Source organism: Egretta garzetta, unplaced genomic scaffold (genome assembly GCF_000687185.1).
Source record: "Egretta garzetta isolate BGI_Z169 unplaced genomic scaffold, ASM68718v1 scaffold166, whole genome shotgun sequence".
In the NCBI taxonomy this organism is placed as follows: Eukaryota; Metazoa; Chordata; class Aves; order Pelecaniformes; family Ardeidae; genus Egretta; species Egretta garzetta.
Genome location: NW_009260133.1, coordinates 2,280,695 through 2,298,019, shown reverse-complemented (window position 1 = coordinate 2,298,019; position 17,325 = coordinate 2,280,695). Strand labels below are relative to the sequence as shown.

The 17,325-nt window shown below is 39.6% G+C and overlaps 1 protein-coding gene across 1 annotated transcript in view; it reads left to right on the top strand.

Moving 5' to 3' along the window:
• HAAO (3-hydroxyanthranilate 3,4-dioxygenase) overlaps positions 1-14,920 on the top strand; it is a 36,204-nt gene extending 21,284 nt beyond the window's left edge. The window contains exons 7-10 of the mRNA XM_009641593.2: positions 9,475-9,620; positions 10,778-10,846; positions 12,022-12,104; positions 14,692-14,920. Of these exons, the coding sequence (XP_009639888.1) occupies positions 9,475-9,620; positions 10,778-10,846; positions 12,022-12,104; positions 14,692-14,770 (377 nt within the window). The 3' untranslated portion in view covers positions 14,771-14,920. The remainder of the gene's footprint in view (positions 1-9,474; positions 9,621-10,777; positions 10,847-12,021; positions 12,105-14,691) is intronic.
• The last annotated feature ends 2,405 nt before the right edge of the window (positions 14,921-17,325 follow it).

The following is a 17,325-nucleotide window of genomic DNA, read 5'->3' as shown; positions in this document are numbered from 1 at the left end:
AATTTATTCAAAAGCTGTAAGAAGGCCAAAAGGCATGCGAGACTTCCATTAAAGCTGAAAAAAGTTTTTTTCAAGACAAAAAAAAAAGTAAATGTAGTTATTTTGCTCAGAGCTCAATACATCTTTTTCCCCTGAATGGATTATTGCCTTGGATTAGCCACTAAATCAAGACAACAAATATTTGAAATGCTCTTGGATTAATTCTTGCTATAAGCAAAAAGCAGTCAACAAAGTTACATGGCAGGCTTTCAGCCTGGGGAACAGCTCAATTTTTCCACTTTTCAATTTTCAAGGACAATAAGAAGCTCTAAGTCTCAGTGATGTCTTGTACATGAGGAAAATACCCCAGATTTTTAGTTACAGAAGTTTTAGCTAGTAGGTCCTGTAACTGTCAGTGATACTTGTGTTCAAAAAAAAAAGTCAAACAAAGTTTGAGTAAGCTGGTAATTTGTTCCTTCCAGAGGCATACCCAACTGATAGAGAAATAACACTTGGGATTTATGCTTTCAGCAGCGGGTTGTTTTTTTTCTCCTTAAGAAGTAAAATTCAACAGCCAGCATGACACTTGTAACATAACAAGCTACCACCAGTTTTACATCATGTTTTTTACTCAAGACGTATGTTGACAAGATCTGAGCTGGCCTATGCAGAGGGCAGGGTTTCAGCCTCTTCTTTCAGTTTCTCTTCTGAAAATCCAGAATCCCTGCAGTTTAATAGTGCCAGCTGAAGCACTCTCAGGTTGATCTCTACATATGCCTGAACTAGTGCCTCACCTTTTTAGAGAGAAATGGAATAAAATGGAAGAAAAACATCTTGAAAGAAACCCTTGATTGCAGCTCACTCGTAGAGAAAAGCTATAAATGGAATCAATCAAGCTCCAATTGCTTTTAAAAAAAAAAAAAACCAAACCACACCAAAAAAAAAATACCCAGGTCCAGACTTTTTCTTGATTTATTATGGTTTCTGGCTCAGTCAACAGTAGGACAAGCCCTTCTGAAAGCAGGATACTCAAAATATATTAAGAGACAACAGTAAAAAGATACATTTTTAGATGAGGGACTCAAGTACCAACAAATGAAATACAATCAGAAACATACATTGCACGCAATCCTTACGTGAGGCACCTTCCCTGAACTGTTTCGTACTGAGTTACTATCATCTTTCGTTACCATGTGTAGGAATAAAGCCTCAGAAAACGCTCTCTTCCTTATATCAATAAGGGTGAATATATTTTAAGATACAGTCTAAATGTGGAACACTCAAGATAGATTGGTTTGGTTTACTTTGCACGATTTTTGGCATGAGGAATCACAGTTATCAAAACAACTCTTGCTACTTTCAGTTGAATCAGACTGGAAGCAAGGTTCTCTCAAGGTTTCTACTTTATCCCAATGTTATAGTCAGGAGGACAAGAGACAGTTCAGACAGACAAACCCCAGTTCTAATAAACATTGATGGATGAATATTGTTTGCAAAAGTATATAGAAGTTCAAAAGTTTATCCTGCTGTGGTCACTGAAACAATCTAGGTTTCTTTTCTGTGAAATTTGATGGGAAAAAGTGCAAGAAAATACTTTTCCTAAGTTAGGCTTGTTTAAATATTATCTTTAAGAACATTAATGGTGTAGGTAGAATGTCAGGTTTTTGTTTATTCAAATTAATTGGTCTACTTCTAATTATCAATGAAATTTTAATTCCCATAAAAGCTTTACTGTTGGTAGACATACAGATATATAATACAAAAATCAGCCCTGTACTGACTTCACTAGCAAAACTTTCATTGATCCTAGGTGTATCTAGGATAATTTACAGTCTGGACTTAAAACCTGGTTAGTATTGTTAGAATACAGCACAGTTCTATGCTTGTGATTCAGAGCAGACAAAACCTAAGAATCTGAATGAGTATGAAGAATTGGGAGCTTTCTTCAGTCAGTTGGAGCAGAAATACCATACAGCCTAGGGCATGGTCTATAAACCAATGTTTGCTGGTTTCAGGAGTGCTGTTAAACAAGTTATAAGGGTGAGCTCAGCTCTCTAAAAAACAGCGTCTGTACTGTCACCCTCTGTAGCTAACCCGGCACAACCTCTGTAGACAGCATTTGCTGGTCAGTCTTGTTTCACTGGTGTGTAAAAACAATCAGATCAAAAAAGAAGAGTGTTAATAACTGAAAATAAGAAAAAGCTAAAGACTAAAGATAACTGGCTAGTGGCCAATATCAATCCAATTAAAACTACCTCAGAAAAAGAAAAGGAGAGGAAGAAACTCTTGTCTTCATTTACACTAGAGCTTAGGAACTGAATATTTGATTCTCTTTTCTCTCCTCTTTTAAGGATTTCCAACATATCTGGATAGATTGCTGCTCTCTTCTATGTTACTTCTTTCTGCTTTAAGTACTTGTATTAAAAGAAACAGCATATGAGCATTTAGATATTAAGGAGTGTTCCTCTAGGGAATTTATTTTGCAAACAGCCCCCAAGAGGTCTCCAGGACAGAACAGTAGTCAAACCGATGCAGAGAACCAATCATTTTAAACTGTCTAGACCCATCATAATTGTACAATTCTCTGAGACACTGTCTCTATAACTTTTATCAACAACTTGAGCATACTCCTTTTTCATATCATCCTCATTGTCTCTATTCTGGCAAAGATGCCCACATAAATACACTGTTCATCTTTATCCCATCATACCTAAATCCTTTAAATAACTTCCAAGTCACGTTCATGTCTCTCCTGAAACCCCCCTGAACTGCAAAGGGTACGTAGGCGGAAGAAGGGAATAGAATCATCTAATACACACCTCCAATCCTGTATAACCACACAACCTCTCACTGGCTTAATCCATTTCCTCTCCCTTCACATTAAGCAACTTTCCACCCCACAGCGGTCCCCAGTGAGTATAGCCAATGGGTCGCCAGTACTGGAGATGAAGAGCTCGGACAAACCAGCCTAAGTCAGCAACATTTAATACACAAATAAAGCAGAATTACAATGGCTGGAGTATGGCTGCTATAATTTGCCATGTGAAAACTTCTAAACTTTTTAATCCGAAACTACAACCTATCATCCAAAACCCAGGACTGCAGACTGCACATTCTCTAGAGCCAGGAACACGCTGAGAAGTTCATTAAGCTCCCAGAGCCCAGTACTGCTAATGACAACAGTCACCAAACAAACCCCCCCAAAAAAAGCCTCCAGGAAGAAGTATGCTTAGTATGAATGTTCTCAGCTGAGCCTCCTCAAAGAGAGGCAGAACATAAACTGTAATCTCCAGGAGCCCTCCTAATGCTTCACCAAGGGAACCAAGCCACTACTGACCTTTAGTACATAATAAAGCAGAATTACAATGGCTGGAGTATGGCTGCTATAATTTGCCATGTGAAAACTTCTAAACTTTTTAATCCGAAACTACAACCTATCATCCAAAACCCAGGACTGCAGACTGCACATTCTCTAGAGCCAGGAACACGCTGAGAAGTTCATTAAGCTCCCAGAGCCCAGTACTGCTAATGACAACAGTCACCAAACAAACCCCCCCAAAAAAAAGCCTCCAGGAAGAAGTATGCTTAGTATGAATGTTCTCAGCTGAGCCTCCTCAAAGAGAGGCAGAACATAAACTGTAATCTCCAGGAGCCCTCCTAATGCTTCACCAAGGGAACCAAGCCACTACTGACCTTTAGTACATAATATATATAATAAAACTATCAGGAAAATTGGAAGAAATGTCCTATAAAGTTGTTTTCCTTTCTGTTCAGACTTTAGTGAAAAAAAAATCTAATATTTTTAAGAGCTCTAAAGCTCAGAGCAGTTTAACAGCAAGTATGTCTTCTCTAATAAGGTAGCTTCTTTCTTCCTTATGCTCTTAAATGCTCCCCAGACAGCAACATCTGAAACAGAAAACTCACTAACAAAGTCAGTCTGACATTTTCATCAGAGTTTCTAAAGCTGTTCTAAGTAGTAATAGCTCACACATGCAGTACAAATCCTTGTCTCACAAATGTAGTGAAGCCTCAACACTTGTTACCATGAAATATCCTATTCCTCTTCTATGGAAGCAGAAATTATGCACAAAGACGATTAATCAAACGCCCACAGTTATATAAAAGGCAGACTCCGAAACAAAAATTAAGATTCCTGATTTTAGGATTGGAACAGTGGTCAGTATTGTCTCAATACAATTCATCATTCTTAATTACAATGACGCAGCTATATCATGAAGAGCCTTTAAATAGAATTATGGCCTAAATCTTGCAATTCAGTTCTAATTTATTCCCTTCCTTCTGGCTGGTGATATCTCCTTTTGAGGAGGCTATATTTCTTTATTATAAAAATATTTTTCAAAGCTTTCCTCAAACTTCTTTGTTTCAATTAGGAATAAAAAAAATGTTGTTTAGTTTCCAGCATGGATTTAATAACATGAAGAAAAATGTGCCTAGAAATAATTACAGGGACAAGTCATAAATTAGCAGTCATGCCAATTCTCAGGGCATGCTACAAAAACAAATACAGTTACACAGGGAAACGTATGATTACACCAAGTGAGTGCTGTATTTTCAGCTAAATGTTTCTGCATCTATACTCTACAACAGTGAAATAAACCAACTATTCCCAAAGTAATCAGTCACCATCAGTTTTTATATGGAATGAGCTAGCTACTTGTTTTTTCAAACCCAGATGCCTGAAATTACGTCCCTCAGTCCACAGGTTTTATTTGCAGAGGTATTAAAGTCCTACTAGTCTCATTGACATTTCTGTTAACATTGAGAATAAAGCAGACTTTTCATAGGAATTCAGTAGGCACATATGGGGAAAACATCCCAGGGTATATATTATTGCTGGCATTGGCAATTAAACGTGAAATGCTGCAAAACTGTCACATCAGAAGTATTCATTATGGTATAGTATTCTTTAAGAGATGGAAGGGATGATTAGAAAGTAGACAGAAATAAATGAATAAATAATTCTAAAATAACTTGTGAGCTCTTTATCCCCAGTCTGGACCATTTTACACTCAGTTAAAGAATAAAAAACCCAAGAGAATTCTACTGTTCCACACATTGGATAAGGACGTCTTCTGCTTTTACAGATGGAGACACCATTTGTAAGGGACTTTCTTGTGTCCTTGTGTGGAGATGAGACCACAGCATGCAGGGACAAGCTGTTTCTGAAACAGCACAGTGACTTAGGATGGAGGGGCTTTCATAATTAATAAGAACATATAAGGTGATTTAAAGATTTGAAGATCTAGAATGTGCTGCCTGGAAGTGAAGGATGGCATGTTACTGAAAAATAGAGTTTTCATAAAGGCAACAAGTTTCATAAAGGCAATCAGTTTGATAGTTGACGCTATTTCAATGTACTCTATTTCATGTGCTTTATTGCTCTTTTCCTTTGCAACAAATCTCAGAGAAACAAAGTTTGCAAGAGAGCTGTGGAAGAGCTTGGGGATAGTAAGGCTCAAGAAATGTGTTGGGATAATGGGATGGACTGATTTCTTGACAAGAAAGCTTAGGCACATCACTGGCGTAGGGAGGGGGGAGCTTCCATGTAACATGCAAGTTTGTGGTAGGCAAATACACCCACATATAGCTGGTAGGCCAGTGGCAGTCCTCTTTTACCTGTTGTCTTTACTGCTATCAGAAGTAAGTACTCCCAGCAAGTTCAAACTCTTCCTTAGATGGTCTCCATTGAGGCTGTAGCTATCTGTACATTCACTGGCTGGTTTTTTGCAAGCTGTTCTCTCCATTTTTGCACAGCTTCCTAGTCTCAGTCCAGTTTCTATTGTTTAACTGAAATCAACTTCCTCTAAACCCTGTAATTTCCTTTTTTAAATATTTACAAACTCATTCGGTAAACACAATGTATTTTTCAGTTTAGCATGATATCATCACGTTCTAATTTAAAGCTGAAAAGAGCTATAAAACCAATAAAGAATGCGTTGCTGTGATATGAATATTTAATAGTAATGATCTACAAAAATGGACTTTACTATTGAGCTATTTAAATGGATCTCCTGAACATGTAAGAAACTATTAGATTTGATGTTCTACTTAGCATTATATCACTTGGAGATCCATACACAAGACTTTTGGCTCACTAGCTTAGAATTGCTGTCTTCTTGCATTTTACTGGTATATTCTTACCTTTACCATCATTAAACACTCTGTCTTCTTGTCTCACAGTATTACTAGAGCATAAGAACTCTGGAAACACACCAACTCATACTTCCTGAAGTATTGTTGAAAGCTAACGTACAGGCTAAGCAGAAATATATGCAACAATATGTAAATATAAGCCATTAAGTCTGCTAAGAAACACTCAGTTCCTTTGGAAGCACCGGGCTTCAACTCTGCTATGTGTGGGATCGCAAAATATTGGATCCTCCTCATTGTAGCTCGTTAGCTCAAGTTCACAATTGCTAGGGCACCTACAGCTTCCAGCATCATACAAGGGGTATCAGGGTTAAACAAGGACTCAGTCAAGTAGGCTATTAATAACGTCAGACACATGTCATGCACTTCAGCATCACAGTGCTCTCTTATTTGTTCTGTGGTAGCAGGCAATCAAATCATCATTCTGGATCACACTAAAGGTTCATTTCATGCAGGTTCAGTTTTCAAAGGCCAAGTGTCATTAACATCAAAATTGGTAATAAGCTAAAGCCCCATCACAGACCAGGGCCCGCTCACAAGACAAATATCAAAAGGCAGCTCTTGTCCTGAAGAACTCAAAGTCTAAATAAAAAAAATAAAAGGTCCACCTTTACTTGGAAGTCAATGAAACTGTTGGAAAGCACCTGTACATCACAAGCAAGAAAGGACAGTGTACCAGAGTAAGCGTAGGATGTGTTACACTTTACATTGGCCCTGAGTGTGCATAGGTCACTGTTTGCCGTTGTCCTGTGCGTGTTGTCCCTGTTGATCAGGACAGCTCGAGTCAGAGATCACCAGACAGAGAAAAACTAGCAAAATCATGTTTACAGGGAATAAGTGACGGAAGTTAAACTACAAACTTAGAAGTTTATAGTTACTTTTCTTTGTTAGATTTGTGTTGCTTCTTGGTCAGAACACAAACAAGTACTTTGGCTTTTATGTACCCCAAATTCCTTGCCACTCATGGAAGCATTCATAGTCCTGCTTGCATAAAACATCACAGTCCCCACCCTAGAGAGTCAGCTTTTTCCTATCCATTCTCCAGCATATGAAGTCTGAAAATAATTGTTAGCTTGACGCTGGAATTCTTAACCTGTGGAGAAGATGTATCCCCTTGAGCTAAGCAGGATACCCATGGCTTCTTGGTACGTCTCTTACCCTACTGGGTGCTATATACCATGTTTTGGGCTTTTTGTTTGTTTGTTATTATTGTTAAACAAACAAACAAAACCCCAAAACACCCACAACAAAACAATCTCAAGTAGGACATGCATTTTAGTAAAAAGCCCTACCAGCGGGTAACTTTCTTGTATTCCAAAAGGCTTTTCTAAATGCAAGAGTGGCCTGTTTTATTCTGATAACAGAAGAAAACTCTCATCTTCATATTACTTTAGAAGGTGAAGATTGCTACTATTAATGAAACAAAATATTCAAAAATCCATCAGAATAATTGCACTGAGTACCTTCTGATAAATTGTCTTCTCCTCTGCTGTGTGTGAATATATATCATAATACTTTAGGCCTTTATTTTGTAACTTGCCCTAGCCGAAAAACAACTTTCTAATACAGCTATAGTTGAGCATATCCATAATTTAAGGACAAAGTGTATAAATATTCCTAATTACCTCCAAAGCAAGTTTAATGAACCTGTGAAATCTAAGGAGAAAAAAAAAAAAAAAAGACATAGCACAGTGTGAAAATAAGTTACCAGTGACCTTAACACTACTTTTTAGTGTTATCAAACAATAAAATATAAAATGTTCAGACTAGATCTTGTTAATGTTTCCAGGCCCAGATTAGAATAAATCTAATGTAAAGATTTTCTTTTTCCTTCTGGTGCTTCTCCATTTCTCTGGAGGATTTTGCTTTTCAGTAAAAGCGTGTTAAGTATTTGAGCTAAATAATGTAAAAGTAGGATGCTTTTTTTTAAAAAAAAAAAAAAAAAAAAGCTTGAAGGCAAAAAGCTTTCAAACAAAAAATTCCTTCTTTTGCTGCAGATTTCTTCAGATTGCTTTCAGTATTTCCTGAAAGAGGCATTGCTGAGACAAATCATTTGCAGAAACACGTTGACTTCTTCCATTTAATTTAAAAAATGGAGAAGAAATTTTAACAGCAAAAACCTGTTTCTACAATCAAAGGGTTAGCATCGCATCCAGATTGCCTGGAGGTGGATGTAGATACTCAGTGCTTATTATGATCCGTTAAACAGCAGTAGCTTACTCAGTACGCTGCTACCCCTTGGATGCACTGCCCTCCTCACACGTTGTTCATAGACTGCATACAAAAGGGCCTTCCCTGGAATGATACATTCAAAACACTGCAGAGCAGTGACATACAGCTTTAGAAAAGAACCAGAAGAACATTGCATAATGAATACAGTAATACTTTAAAAAGACCTACTCTATTACTAGTACCAAGACTAAGATTTGGCTGAGAGTTTATTACCTCAACGCATTTGGGAGACAGCCATCTAGTGAGTTTTTCCTGTATCTAGTTGGCACTATTACTCGAAATTACTCTATGGGTATTCCCCTGTGGCATCTCAGAATAAACTACTTAGGATCACCAAGGTGATTGTGCTGTCTCTGCACTTCACTGTGAGCTGGTAAATAAGTAAAGATAATTTCATATACCAGCAGCAACACAGCACAAATCCTGAATTTCACCAGCTACACTGAAACTGCATCCAGTCCTCCAGCTATTTTAAATCAAATCAGTTATGAAGGAGAATTACTGGAAATTAAATCCAGCTACAACTCCAGGAACACCACAAAAAAGGCATTTTATTAAATTTAGGGTTGTGATAACTGGTTTGCTCCACCGTGGTCAGTGTATTTAAAAACACATGGGGAGAAGAAACATAAAAGCCAGTACTAACTATGTGAAAGATTTAGACTAAGCTGGCTCTATGGGTGTAATTCCAATTATATGGGGATATGTAAGGGGTGACTCAGCAAAGGCTCAGACATAATATTTCAGATTTTAACAGTGCAAAAGCTGGTCTGAAAGAGAATGAAGAATATGCCAGCAAGAACTAGGCAGTCCATTGCATAGTGTTTGAATGCATTTTTAACAAGCATGGATGCACGACAGTTCTGACAACAGCTTCAAAGAAGCAAGTCCATAAAGATACACAAATAATACATGCATCTTACAACCTCAGGTAAGAAGTCCTGATAATGACCATAGCACTGTTTGCTGTTACAACTGACTTTCGACTAGATAATAACTGTAAATTGAACCCATCAAATGTAAATAACAATAAAACATTTGCAAAGATCAAGGGAAGCAAGCGTCACTGATAGTCCTCTGCCTTGCTTTCAGATGAACTCCTGAAAGAAACACCTTTCCCGCTAAATCCCACTTCTGTTATGGAGCCATTTTCCTTCCAAGGCTGGTTAAATGATCATCGTGGTGAAATAAAACAGAAGAAATCCTTGAGTATGTTTGGAGATAACTTTGAAACAGAGGTAGGGATGTCTAATTTCTCTGAAAGAGAGGGATATTTTTAAAGGTACAGATAATCGATGCCTACTGTTCAGACTGAGCGAATCCAGGCCTGGGAACAATATAAGTCAGAGAAAGTTACGCACCCCTACAGAACAGCTCACTTTTAGCCTGCCCTGCCCTTCAGAAATGCCTGTCTTCACCCATTGATTTGACTACCTTAGGGCAGGGGCTTCCTAGCTCAAATACTTTTGTTCACAGGATCAACCTGAACCTTATTTCCATTCATTTCCTTTGGGATTAAAACACCTTGCTCTCTGCACCCCCCTACCCTCCCCGTATTTCCCAAATCAGAAACACCAGCATGATAAAAATGCTACTGACAAGTGTGTTCAGCTTCCCTACATGTTTGAACAGCATTCTTGGAGCCACGTCTAACCTGGGTGTGTAAATACACTTTTTTTCCATCCACCTCAACCTACATGAAGTGGAAACAAGGAAAAATGGACAGCACCAGAGAGCCTGGGCTGTGCTAACACATTGCACCTCTCAGTTTAGTCAAACACAGTCTAGTTTGGGTGTAAATGAAGCTGTCACCATTTGATATCTGTGCTGGATGCACGATAGTTTACAAAACATATTCTTTCCCTGGGTTACTTGGAGTCACACTCTGAAGAATCCAATACATTTGACAGCAAACTGACAGAGAATATGGGAACTGTCAGGAAGAACACAGAAAGGGCAGATAATGAGAAAAATAAGGTCCAGTCTGCAGCTTTTTTCATGTTAATGAAAGACTCTTTTCTACTTCAGCAGGCTCTTGACAGGGCCCAGAGTTCATGAGGAGGAAGCGCCTGTTCCAGGAACAGAAGCAGGAAGGATATAGATGCAAAGCTGAGAGTGGGAGGAGGCAGAAGGAATAGATAAGTGAGGATGCAGAGGAGCATAAGGAGTGGCAGGTGTGATCAGTTCCCTTTTTATCAGTAGGAATCAATATGAGAATACCAAACGTAATGTGAATTTTAATGTCTGTAAAAATAACGTCATCTTCTATGAACATTTTTCTGTAAAAATAGCATGTTTTAAATGCTTTAGGAAGATGAATATGTACACTTTGGTCACTGGGATGAATCCATTACTTTTCTTCCCTGGTGTGGTTTTTTTTTTTTTTCCTTTTAAGGTTATAGCTTATGGCCCTGGAACTACTGAGAAAAGTAAACAGAATTCAGATATCTGGATTTGGCAGCTGGTACGTGACAATTCACACTTGTTAACTGATGAGTTCATGTTTCAGTTCAGAGCAGACTGAACAGTAGTAAAGCCTTCTAGCATCAGCAACAGAAATTAAAATTATTACCTTCCTTCTCGTTGAAAAGATCATCAACAGGCACCACCCTTCAGCTTCAAACTAGGTTGAAAAATAACTGTAAACTACTGCCACCCTAAAAATAGTCTTATCTGTATGTTGAGGACAGAGATACCAGCATCCTTCATCAGGCCTTGCTGGGGATATTAATATACCCCTACCTAGGATAGAGCCTGCAAATACATCAGAATGCCTCCGAGTGATAAAAAAGCATCAGCTATTACTTCTGCCTTGAAGCATTTGTCCTCATCCTGAAGTCAAACTGGAATTAGGGAGACTAAGCTAATAAAAATCTAAACAAGAACTTGTTTATACTAAGCACAGTGGTAGGTGATCCAGATGCCCATCATTCAACTGGTTTCCAGGAAACACTTGCAGGCCAAGGAAAAAACCAGAGAAAAGCTAGTTTTACACAAGTCACCTAGCTTGGGAGGCAGAGATTTCTATCAGTTCCTGTTTTGTTGAAATTTACAGGGACTATCAAATACTAATTAAACACATAATAATCTTGAAAGGCGTTTGTTCACACTGCAGCTTACAACAGCCTATGCAACCAAGCCCTTGTTTGCTGGCAAGAACCTGGCTCCTCTGCTTGACGAGATTATGGTGAGTCCATTCCAGGGTAGATGGACTCCTATTAGCGATTTCTGTCAGCTCCCTGCCGACTTGTGAACTGCTTTTCAAGACTTGAAAAGATACTAGGAATCAGGAAAGTAGAAGAGGAGCCTGAAGTACTCCAGGAGGTTACCTCTGTAATTTCCAGAGCTGCACCAACTTGCAGGCTGCTGAGTTAGATTGCTAGCAGCGTACCCCCAGGAGTCAGGCAATGGGTTGCTGCTTTAAGATGGGGAACAATGAACCATGAAGCATGTTTTTATTGATGCTAATAGTGTCAGACAGGGAAGATCAGCTGAACATTTAGCTAGGCCTCACAAAACAGAGCAGGTTTGAAGTGCTCTTTCAGTGGGAAATATTTCCATACTTACCTGCAGCATTTTCTTTCTGCAAGTGACAGGACGTGGAAAATTAAAAGCTGGTTATCTCTTCTTTCCCTTCAGGAGGGCACATCTACTGTTACCATGGATGGTAAAACCCTGACTCTATCTGCTGGTGACAGCCTGCTTGTCCGTGCCCAGTCTACGTGAGTAGAGATGAACAGTGGTTCAATGTGTGATTTCTCAGCTTCCAACAACATAAATTCTGTGTATTTGGTCCACATCACACTGGGCATCAGCTGGTGCAGAAACACAGTGTCTGTGAATGCAGGATTTGAAATAGCCTCCATTATTCCTCAGGGCAGAAGTGTCTTCAGGAGGAAACAAGCCAGACATTTATTCTAGTTCACCTCTTACGATCAAAGGTAGGGAAAATAAAAAAGATAAGCACTACTAAGAAAAAGCAGCATGCAAAAGGCCATGCATAAAGGTAGATGGCACAAATACACCAATTGGCAATCCAGCAGATCCTCTAAGCTTCAGACCAGGCTTAATCAACATCAATGCAGCAAGATTTGGGGTTCAGACTAAGAACACAGCTCTCTTCCTAGAGTAGGATGCATATGGCTGTTTCATAATCATGACACGCGTGATATATGTAAAGGAAGAAATGGTGAAAATAGTTTCTAGAGAGAACGGAATGGGAAAGCACTTGCCAACTCTTGTGAAGAGTGTCATAAGCTGATAAAGTGCCTACCATGAAGAAGATGAAGGATGATGTATACTCACTGGTAATGCAATGCAGCAGATATAGGCAGATGATAAAAATGGCCTTGTTTCCTACAGGAAAAAAATCTAATAAGTAATAGTGCTGACAATTGCACCTTTTTTACAGCACTGAAAACATTTCCTGAAAGAGCTGAAACCATCCAGCTGCATACAGAACTGTTCTCTGCACCTGTGATTCCAACACAGCCACCTGCTCCCTTCACCATTACTTCCATCAGTTCTGTGAAATCACTTGTGTTAAATTAATTCCTAGCCCTGCAGTCCAATCAATGAATACGTGTTTTCAAAATCATGGCATGATGCACATGCAGAGCTCTGCCAGTGCAGTTGATGGTGGATTAAGACATCAGCAGATCTGTACAGCAGGTACCTTTAATTGTACGCGTCACTGTTGCACACTGATTGATCTCTGGTCATTCATTTGGTGGATAAGGAAAGAGCAACTGACATCATCTACCCAGACTTGTGCAAAGCATTTGATGCTGTCCTGCACGACATCCTTGTCTCTAAATTGGAGAGACATGGATTTGACACATGGACCGCTCAGTGGATAAGGAATCGACTGGACAGTCGCACTCAGCTGCAGTCAACAGCTCAATGTCCAAGTGGACACCATTGACGAGTGGCATTCCTCAGGGGTCAGTATTGGGACCAGTGCTGTTTAACATCTGCTGGCAATATGGACAGCAGGACTGAGCGCACCCTCAGTGAGTTTGCTGACAACACCAAGCTGCGTGGTGCGGTCGACACACTGGAGGGAAGGGATGCCATCCAGAGGGACCTTGACAGGCTTGAGGTGGGCCTGTGCAAACCTCATGAAGTTCAACAAGGCCAACTGCCAGGTCCTGCACATGGGTTGGGGAAATCCTAAGCACAAGTGCAGGCTGAGCAGAAAATGTATCGATTGCAGCCCTGAGGAGAAGGACTTGGGGGGTGTTGGTTGAGGAGAAGCTCAACATGACCTGGCAATGTGCGCTTGCAGCCCAGAAAGCCAACCATATCCTGGGCTGCATCAAAAGAAGCATGGCCAGCAGGCCAAGAGAGGTGATTCTCCCTCTCCACTCTGATCTCATGAGACCCCACCTGGAACACTGCTTCAGCACTGGGACCCCCAAATAAGAAGGACATGGACCTGTTGGAGCAGGTCCAGAGAAAGGCCATGAAGATTATCTGAGGGCTGAAGCTCCTCTCCTATGAAGACAGGCTGAGGGAGTTGGCTTGTTCAGCCTGGAGAAGAGAAGGCTGCGGGGACACCTTACAGCAACCTGAAGGGGCCTACAAGAAAGATGATGGGGAGCTTTTTACAAGGGCATGTAATAATAGGGCAAGGAGTAACAGCTTTAAACTGAAAGAGGGTAGATTTAGATTAGATGCAAGGAAGAAATTCTTCACTATGAGGACGGTGAGGCACTGGAACGGGCTGCCTAGAGAAGTTGCAGCTGCCCCCAGCCCTGGAATTGTTCAAGGCCAGGTTGGACAGGGCTTTGAGCAACCTGGTGTAGTGGAAGGTGTTCCTGCCCATGGCAGGAGGTTGGAACTAAATGATGTTTAAGGTCCCTTCCAACCAAAACCATTCTGTGATTCTATGATATCTGCAACTGACACAGAAACAGCTAATACAAATGTGATGACCACAAGAAAAATACTGTTGAATTCATAGATACTCATTTTGTTAAAATAATATCTGTACTGAGGTGATTCTGTTCCAATCCTCACGTCACCAAGATTAGAATAAATGCCTTCCCCCTTGGCTCATCCATAAGTAGATATACATTCTTCCCCACCATGTCATGATGTTTGGCTTATACTAGTGACAGTAAAGAGTAACTCCTGAAATATCACAAGATATACCAATATGGAAGAAAACAAGTGTAATCAGAACAGAGCCTGTTTGTTTTCCCCTACTTTTCAGTAGCATCAATATTTTAGTTGTTGGTTTGATTGTGTGTTGCCCCCCTTCCCCCCGCCCTACACATTGGATCATCTCTCTTTCTATTTTTCCAGGTACTGCTGGAAAAGAGCGGAAGAATGTGTCGCGCTCAGCGTTGCTCAGGATCCAATACGCAAGCAGCCTTATACCTAGCTCCTGTGACAGTTGATTTTGATGATAACTAAGTTTTAGCCTGCTTATCTTAATGATCTTTTAGTCAGAATACCTGGAAATTTGAATAGTCTAACACAATGATTACACTGAATTAAGTGGAGTCAAGTGCTGTGCTGTTAAAACATTTTACCCAAGTAAAGTTTCAGCAAAATCCACAATCAGTAATTTTTGTTTAAAACAAACAGAACAATAGTTCTTATCTGAAAGGCAATGAAAACAGATCCAAGTAGCAGGATTACTTATATAATAATATATATGATATTATCTAGAATAAGTTAAAGGCTTTTCAAATGCAAGTCACTGCCGCAAGATGTAGAAAAGGAGATAGGACAGATACTGTTATGCCTTCTTAGGTAACAGTCTTCATTTCTTTGTCTCAGTTTTGTCATTTGTAATAAATTGGGTATAACTTAAGTTATCCAGCCCACAATAGGGGAGCTTTAATTGGCAGTAGGTCACAGATCTTCCGAGATCTTTGGCTAAAACACCCTTTAAAAAACAAAACAACCTATCTGCAGCACTGCTCAAGGATCTCTTAGAGAGATCCTTAGTGCTTAGAGAAAGAGGGGAAGGTGCATTAGTAAAGGGGGAAGCAGTACCTGCAACATCATCAAGCGTTACTTAGACCACCACTGTACTTGCGTCAGGTAACTCATCATCAGTTTCCCAAATCTGACGATGCAGTATCAATCACGGTTATCAGTAACACGCCACACGTACGATGCTGGATGCTGCCTATGCACTATGCTATCAAGAACATAGCACAGCAGTATGACTAACACAGGAGCATCCAGGTCACAGATGTTCCTGTGCAGCAGAAGTCTCAAGTCAAAGAAGTGGTTTGGGGGGACAAGGGAGCAGAAAAATTATTAGAATCAGTTTCCAGTAAATGTTGCTTCTTTTTAAACAATGAGGTTTCTTACAGAAATAACACGTCAAATTATCTTTTCCTGCTTTTATTCCAGGAACTCTCCAGAGGGGTTCTTGTTTTGTTTGGTTGGGTGTTTTTTCAGTTAGGTTTGTGGGGTTTTTTTTGAACACATATTGTCCTGCACATTATCATCAGAAAACATGTTGTTTAAATGTTTGCAGGTATTATCAATTACATGTTTGAGAAAGCAAGACATTACCATTTTTTGATTTTTCTGTAATTCTAATTAAGTTCAGAAAATATTTCTTTAATATATCTATCACCTACAAGGCCCATTAAACTGAGATGTCATGTGTTTTATGCAAGTGTTTATTCTTCTGATGAGAAAGACTCAGGTGGCTTGGCTTTAATCTGCAAGTTACATTTAAGTTCACTAGCTTTTCTAAAAGAACATACAGCAGAACTTTGTTATGGCCTCCTAATAACAGAGGACATAGTTTGCAAAATAGAGCCCACTCCTTAGGGCTGTTATGGGTGTGGGTTATCACACATGAAAAAGAACTATAACATTCCCTTTGAACAGGAGAATAATTTATCTGATTATCACTGGTATTGGTGTGCCTGGGTGTCTGCAGAATTGTCTACTCCCTGAGCAAACATCTGTGGTTGAGGGTTGTGGGTTCCAAAATGTTATATTTTTAGTCCACCAGCTCAGGGGTAACCATTGTAGTGCTACTTATGTATTTACTTCATGTCACAGAAATGTTTCTATATTTCACACTGAATGATAAGTGGATAAAGTATAGCAACACACAGAACAATGTCCAGAATAATCAACAGCTCTTCATCCATCCAGAGGCACTCTGAGCCATGGAAACTTCAGAATAAAAGTTAAGGCACCTCTGGATTAGACGCATCCCATCATTAGAGACTTAAGGATTTAAAAGGAAGGCTCCACTTAAACTATATTTGTGACAGAGTCCTGAATGACAACTTGTGCTTGAACACCTGAATTCTACCAAAGTCCTGTGCTAGATGCCTCAAATCAGAGCAATAACTCTAGCAGGAGCATTAAACCAGAGCTCAGTCACCTGTGATTCTGCCACTGACCATGCTCAGAAACCAGTGCTGAGCAGGTCATCGGTTAACTTCTTTTGAGGAGTTGCTGTAATCTAAAAATTAGACAAGAGGTGTCCAGTCCTGTATGCATGCCTAAGAATAAGGCTCAAACCAGTATGAGATTTATAAAAAGGCCTAGATACCAAGCACTGGTAGAAGATAATTTCATGTTCTAGTGTCTCTTTTGACAATTGTTTCAGCTGTTCTGTTCCTCCCCAACTCCCTGCCCCAATTCAATAATTATTTGGTAGCCAGAGCACAAATGAGAGCAGAGAGAACTTGGCATTTACTGCTTCCAAGGTGCTTAACCACTGTGATTTAGAAACCTGCAACTTGTCTTTTTCCAAGTCTTCAAATAATTTGGGGGGGGGGGCTCCTAATCAGAGTCAGCAAATCTTTTTCAGGTGCTTTATTCTTCCTCCATATTATATATACTGTAAACTATCCCAACAATGATACTTTTGTAATTAGATGCTCCCATGATCTTGTGCTTATGAGGAAGTTGGCCAGACGCAAGTTTGGTTCCTGGAGTCCTTTTAGAGCT